We start from the raw sequence: 7,319 nt of genomic DNA on the forward strand, positions 1-7,319 counted from the left end.
CCCGTGGGTGAGTTTTAAGCCACCGGGTCCAGGACGCGAACCACGATCGACTACGTGGGAGTCCAGCGACATAGCCATTACACTAACTGCTGGTTCCCCCTAGTGTGATTTTCAAGCCACCAGGTCTAGGACACAAACTGCGATTGACCATGTGGGAGTCCAGCACCATAACCACTATGCCACCTACTGGCCCCATCTTTCCATTCTATCTCGATGTGTTTGTTTATCTTGATGCTAATGCCATATTACCATCACACTGCAGTTTTATGCACTAATACACCATTTCAATGATAAAGATACATTCTGAGAAATGTGTCTTTAGGCAAGTTGCACAAACATCATAGAGTGTACATAGAAATACATTATGGGGACCAGCAGTTAGCATAATGACTATGTCACTGGACTCCCATGTAGTCAACCGTGGTTCGCATCCCGGACCTGGTGGCTTAAACTCACGCTGGGCGCTTGTGCGTGCATGCCCAGGATCCAGAGCAGAGAATGGAGGAGAAGGGATTGCGGTGTGGCCATCCCCCCTGGGGGTGATTTCTCACTTTCTGTCTCTCTGTCTCTCTCTCTGTGTCTGGTGAGCGCACGTGCCCTATAGCAAATATCTCTAAAAAAAAAAAAAAAAGAAAGAAAGAAAGAAAAGAAATACATTATGGACCATCATGGTCCTAAGCCATATGGTATATAGCCTATTATAATTTTTTGGGATCATTGTATATGTGGTCTGTTATTGACGAAAACATTTTTCAACACACAACTGTATTAACTCTTGAAATCAGGAAGCTTTAGTTCCACTTTGTTTTTCTTTTTCTTTTAGCTAATCTAGGTTCTTTGAATTTTCATACAAATTTTTGAGTAAGTTAACCAACTTGTACAAGAATTTCACTTTGATTTTGATTGGGGTTGTGTTGACTATATAGATCAAGTTGTGGAGGATTGACTTTTTAATGTTGCATCTTTTAATCCACGAATGCAGTCTATTTCTTCATTTATTTGGGTCTTTTATAACTTCTCTCAGCAGTTTTTTTGTTTGCTTTTCAGTATAGGGATTTCATGGTTTTTATTATATTTATTCCTAAGTACTTTTTATAGATATATTAATTTTATAAATTATATAATTTGCATATTTAGAATTGTTGAGAGGTAGAAGTGCTATTTTGGGTGGTGTTTGGAGTCAGTCAGCTCTAATTCAAACATATACATTTTTGCTATAGGGTATGTGCATTTGCCAGGGGGAGGGGAGTGAGAGTACACCCCAGGGGATGATCATGCTGCAATCCCTTCTCCTCCATTCTCTTCTGGAAATTTTAGCCATGCACGTATATGCACCTGGTATGTTTCTCAAGCCACCAGGTCTAGAACTCAAACCACACAGTTGCCCATGTGAGATCCAGCTGCCTTAACCACTACCCCACTGGCTAGCCCAATATTTTATATTTTTTATGATATTGTATATGTTACTTTTTTAAAAAAAAACTTTACTTTCCAGTGTTTGTTGCCACTATAAAGAAAGATCATTTCTTTTTGTATGCTCCAAACTTTCTAAATTACATCTTAGTTCCAGCAGCTTTTTTGTAGGTTTCATAATATTTTTTACATATGTGATTATATCATCTGTGAAGAAAGATAGTTTCTTGCCAGTCTTGTGTCTGATAGCACTGCCTCTAGGCAGTATGATCAATAAAACTGGTGAGAGTATGGCCAACATCTAGACTAGTAGTTAAGGGCATCAGATCCTGCACGGAAAATCATGGTTTGAACCCTAGCCCCAGAAGCTTGAAAAACTCACTGGTTGTGCTACATGGATGCCTCAAATCCCAATAGGATGTAGAAATGAAGAAGGGATTGCAGTGTGACCGCGCCCCATTGGAAAGAGTGCTTTCTCCCTCTTTTGCTCTCTCTCTGGCCATCACACACACCCTTTGGCAATTAAAAAAAAAAAGTGGGGGCTAGCAGATGGTATAGAAATTATGTCACTGGGCTTCCACATAGCCAACCGCAGGTCAAGTCCTGGACCTGGTGGCTTAAAACTCATAGCAAGCGCTTCTGCGTGCATGCACAAGATCCCAGGAGGAGAATGGAGGAGAAGGGATTGCGACATGGCCACCCACCTGGGGGGTGATTTCTCACTTTTCCTCTCACTGTCTCTGTCTCTCTCTCTCTCTCTCTCTCTCTCTCTCTCTCTCTCTCCAGCGAGCTCATGTATCTTAAGCATCGTGCTCATGTATCTTAAGGAAAAAATCTCTTTTAAAAAAAAAAGTGGTGAAACTTGACTCTTTTGCAGATTATCAGTAACCTTGAGTTATTCTTGATCTTTGGGGAAAACATTCAGCCTTTCAAAACTGAGCACGATGTTAGATATACTTTATTGTAGATGCTTTATCTAAGTAAGACATCTAATCTTATTCTGTAGGAGATTTATCAAGGATTAATGTTGGGTTTTGTCAAAAATTTCAATAGACTTTTTCTGTCTACTGAGATGATCGTATGGTTTTTCTTTTTTAGTTTGTTCACTTGATGGATTACGCTAAATGACTTAAGATATCCAAACAACTTCACTTCTTGAAATAAACTCCACTTAGTCATGCTGTATTGACCCTTCATAGGTTGTTGGATTCATTTTCAGAAAACATTTGTTTAGAATTTGTGCATTCAGGGCCAGCAGGTGGCATGGTGGCTAAAGCAGTTGGATCCCACATGGTTGACTGAGCAGTTCAAGTTCCACACCTGGTGTCTTGAAAAACACGCTGGGCACAGGTGAGAGCATGCACAAAATCCTGAGAGGAGAATGGACAAGAAGGGATTGGCTACCCCCCTGAGGGAGTGATTTCTCATTTTTTCTCTCTCTCTGTCTCTCTCTGGCAAGTATACATTCCTATAACAAAATCTTTAAAAAAAAAAAAAGAAAAGAAAAGAAAAGAAAGAAAGAACAAAAAGGAAAGTTAAACCAATGGAAATGTTTAATAGTAATGATGTCAATATAGAAGTCATGGCAAAACTTTGGTGTCTGCTTCATCTTTGATAGCTGTATTTGAACCCCTGGGAGAGCCGACCCTGGAGCCTATAGCTCAGCACACATGGGACACTCCAGGCCCTGTGTTGTGCTACCAACAGGAAAGGGGAGTTTGACCTTGACTCTTTTGCAGATTATCAAAGACCTGCAGTTGCTGGGGCTGGTGGCAGCGCTGGTGATGGCTGATGCAATCCTGCTCACGGCTTGGGTGCTGACTGATCCCATCCAGTGCCTCCAGATCCTTGGTGTCAGTATGACGGTGAGGGACCCAATTCCTGGGAAATCTAAATCGTGTACTGGGCTGGGCTCTGTGGACACACACAGTCATTTTTCCAGCAGCATTCATGTGCGGTCATTCTTGCAACAGAAGACAAAGGACTCAAAGAGGGAGGAGAGTCAGGAGCTGTGGCTGCATGAATGCTCTGCTCCTTGGCTGCAGCAGGTGCTGCCCTCCCGCTGTGTCTTCTCCTGGGCATCCTTTGAGATGTCAGCACACTGGGAAGGTCCCCTGTGGGTACCTGTGATTTCCTATATCTACATACCTATGATACAGTTTAATTTGTAAATAAGACACAGTATGAGCTTAACAATAACTGGTAATAAATAGAACAATTATAATAATACACTGTAGTTAAAGTTATGCTAATGTGGTTTCTCTGTCTCTCAAAATCTCTTTTTGTACTGTACTGACCTATTTTCAGACCACAGTTGACCACTGATAAAATTTTGGAAAGCAAAATCATGGGTGAGCAAGGATTACTGTAATGAAAATGTTCAGCTGTGGGAAATTGCCTCCCTCTGATTGTTGAGAGGTAGCCGTAGCATTTTGAGGTGGTCTTTGGTGTCAGTCAGTTCTAATTCAAATTCCAACTCTACCAAGCTCACCAGTCATGTGACCGTTGGAAAAGTTATTTAACCTCTCTAAGCCTCTGCTTCCTCAGAGCTAACATAGAGATACTCCTACCTATTTCATAGGGCTGGAGTAAAGATTACATCAAACAATGTAGGTAAAGGACTTACGTGTGTCGGTACATAGTGTCCACTTGATAAGAAGTATTATATGTCTCCAGCTTCACAAGAAGCTGCCAAATACAGTGGAATTCTGACACTGCAAGAGTTAATATTTAAGGATTGAACTGTTTGCAAATACCAGGTCTGTGATGTGAAATAATTTGCAATTTTGCTGAGGCCACAAATTTGAATCATTGGAGGAAAAAAGCACATGACTGAAGGGTGAGCCCTGTTGCCACCAAGCACACATGTCAGCCCAGCATCATCGTTTTTGCTCCACCTCATAATCACTCTTATGTAGGTTCTAATGGAGTCATCTAAATTTTATAGTTCTGGGGCCAGTCCCATTCCCTAATCATTAAGGGAACCAGATCCCATATAGCCAACTGTGATTTGATTCCCAGCCCCAATAGCTCAGAAAATATGCTGGGCATGTGCACATGCATGCCCCAACTCCCAACTGGATGGAGAAATAGAAGAGAAGGGATTGAGGCATGACCATGCTCCTTCTCTCTCTCTCTCTCTCTCTCTCTCTCTCTCTCTCTCTCTCTCTGTTTCTCTCTCTCTGGTATGCATATGTACCTCCTGCCCATTTAAACATTTTTGTTTGTACATACTGAGGGAAAAGTATGAGCTGTAGAGAAGTTCATGCTCCAGGATGTTCAGAGACCTGCTGTGTGTTCCTGGTAACTGAGCTCTCAGTCCTGACTGTGTATCCCCCCTAGGTGACAGGGAGAGATGTGTCCTGCTCCTTGACCAACACACAATTCTGTGCTTCCCGGTACTCAGATGTCTGGATCGCTCTTGTTTTGGGATGCAAGGTTGGTAACCACATCTCCTTGACATGCAGTCTATCTGTCATCAACAAAATGGATATGAAGAGGGAGTTATATGAATTAATGAGGTGATATCTGCAAAGACTCTTGAACTCAGAGGAGACCTCTGATGATGCATGAATCTCAAGACCATGACCCTTTTTATTTCTCTGCTTTGTTTAGGGGGATCACTTTTCCAACTCTTTGACTCCCTCACTCAGTTCATCCTCAAATCACACACTGTTTCTTCTATTTCTTTCTTTCTTTCTTTTTTTTTTTTTTTGTTTTTTGAGAGGTTTTCACTATAGGGTGCGTGCACTCACCAGACAGACAGACAGAGACAGAGAGACAGAAAGTGAGAAATCACCCCCAGGGGGGATGGCCACGCCACAATCCCTTCTCCTCCATTCTCCTCTCGGGATCTTGGGCACGCATGCACACACACTCGGCATGAGTTTAAGTCACTGGGTCCGGGTCGTGAACTGCAGTCAACTATGTGGGAGTCCAGTGACATAGCCATTACGCTAACTGCTGGTCCCAGTTTCCTCTATTTCTTAATGACACATTTTTGCACAGAAAAAATACGTCATGACTTTTCCAACAACTCAATAGTTTTTCATTGATTTGGAAATAGCAGTTTTTGCCCTAACTCCCTTTGAGTGGAATTTTAAGGAGACAGTCCACCCAGCTAACTTTGTTCTCCTAGGTGCCCTCACTATGCATGCTGTGTCTTTCTTCAAGATTTGGGTCAAGATGGCCTGCTCTCTGTCACCTACCTGACTTTCCCACTCTGGTTGGAAGCAGGGCTGACTCTAAGAAGGATGGAAACATCCATGTTGACCTTGGAAGGGTTTTGGCTGTCTTGAAATATCTCCTATACTGCCCCAAACCTTCCGTCATTAGACTCATTTGGATCTGCCCAGATGGGTAAGGCCTTCTTTTCAGAGGACAGGATATCTCTACCAGGTGCTAAGGGAGGTTTTCAGAACAGATGATCCTACTAGCTAGTTTGCAGCTTAGGGGATGGAGAATCTGGCTCTAGGGGATAGAGGGCAGGCCTATTTCAATGAGCAGGGAAAGCTCTGCACGACTGGAGGCTGCCTGTAACTCTCAGGGCAGAGAGGTGACTGACTGCTGGGAGAGGTGGCCTCTAAAGGTAAAATTTACTCAGTCTACATTTGGAAAGTGTTAGAAGTGGTTGCTTCTTAGGAACAGACCTCAGGATGGGCAGGGCTGAGGCAAGGAAATATGGCTTTTTAACTATATGCATATATTACTTGATAGAAATATTTTTAAAAAGAAGGCTTTAGAAAGTGGATAGCTCTTTGTTTCTAGTATCTTGCTAATAGAAAAAAGAAGAAGAAGAAGAAGAAGAAGAAGAAGAAGAAGAAGAAGAAGAAGAAGAAGAGAGGAAGGAAGGAAGGAAGGAAGGAAGGAAGGAAGGAAGGAAGGGAATTTCCTGGCTAGCCAGTGGCATGGGAGGTAAGAGCCCTTTCTGGCTTAGCCAGTGGCATGGTAGTTAAGACATGGTAGTTAAGGTGCTGATCTCCCACATGGCCAACCATGGTTAGAGTCCTGGACTTGGCAGCTTGAAAATCATGCCAGGTGCATGTGCATTTGTGCCAAAGTCCTGAGAGGAGGGATTGTGGTGTGGTCATCCCCCCTTAGGGGTAATTTCTCACATTCCCTCTCTCTGTCTCTCTCTCTGGCAAGTACAGGCACCTTTTGACTAAAACTTAAAAAAAAAAATAAAAAATGAATTTCCTGTTGTGACAAATCCAAGTTTGAATTCTGACTCAGCCTCTTCCTAACTGACCCTGAACCTCACTGACCTCTCTGAGCCTCAGGTCCCTTATTTGTAAAATGGGGATGACAGGGACCAGCAGTTGGCATAATAGCTATATCACTAGACTCCCACGTAGTTGACCACAGTTCGAGTCCCAGACCTGGTGGCTTAAACTCACGCCAGGCACGTGGGTGTGCGTGCTCAAGATCCTGAGAGGAGAATGGAGGAGAAGGGATTGTGGCGTGCCCATCCCCCTGTGGGGGGTGACTTCTCACCTTCTGTCTCTCATCTCGTCTTTCTGGCAAGCTCACACACCCTATAGCAAAAGCCTCTCATAAAAAAAAAAAATGGGGGTGATAACATCCTCTCAGAGATATTCTGAGTTTCTAAAGTGTTCATGCATATTTAGAGTTTTCAGCCACGCCTGGCCCATCGCAGGAGGTCAGTAACTGTTAGATACAGCTATTATTGTTCTACTGCCGCCTGGACAGTTCTGAACCACAGTGCCTCCCTGGATTTCTCGGGTCCCTGTAGAAAAGGCATCCCATCCTCAGCACAGAAGCCCAGTGCTGTCCCCAAAGCAACTCACTTGGGGATTCAACCTGATTTATATTTTCCACTGCCTTTTATACACTCCTATTTCTGTTTTATTTCACTGTAACACCTTCCTGTAAACGCAATACAGCAA

The 7,319-nt window shown here is 43.0% G+C and overlaps 1 protein-coding gene across 1 annotated transcript in view; it reads left to right on the top strand.

Annotated features, from left to right (window-relative positions):
* LOC102477562 (putative G-protein coupled receptor 156) overlaps positions 1-7,319 on the top strand; it is a gene marked incomplete at its 5' end in the record, with an annotated part of 29,469 nt that overhangs the window by 3,375 nt on the left and 18,775 nt on the right. The window contains 2 exon segments of the mRNA XM_014583173.2: positions 3,153-3,278; positions 4,756-4,851. Coding sequence (XP_014438659.1) covers positions 3,153-3,278; positions 4,756-4,851 — 222 coding nt within the window.

This window comes from Tupaia chinensis, unplaced genomic scaffold (assembly GCF_000334495.1).
Source record: "Tupaia chinensis unplaced genomic scaffold, TupChi_1.0 Scaffold144135_1, whole genome shotgun sequence".
In the NCBI taxonomy this organism is placed as follows: domain Eukaryota; kingdom Metazoa; phylum Chordata; class Mammalia; order Scandentia; family Tupaiidae; genus Tupaia; species Tupaia belangeri.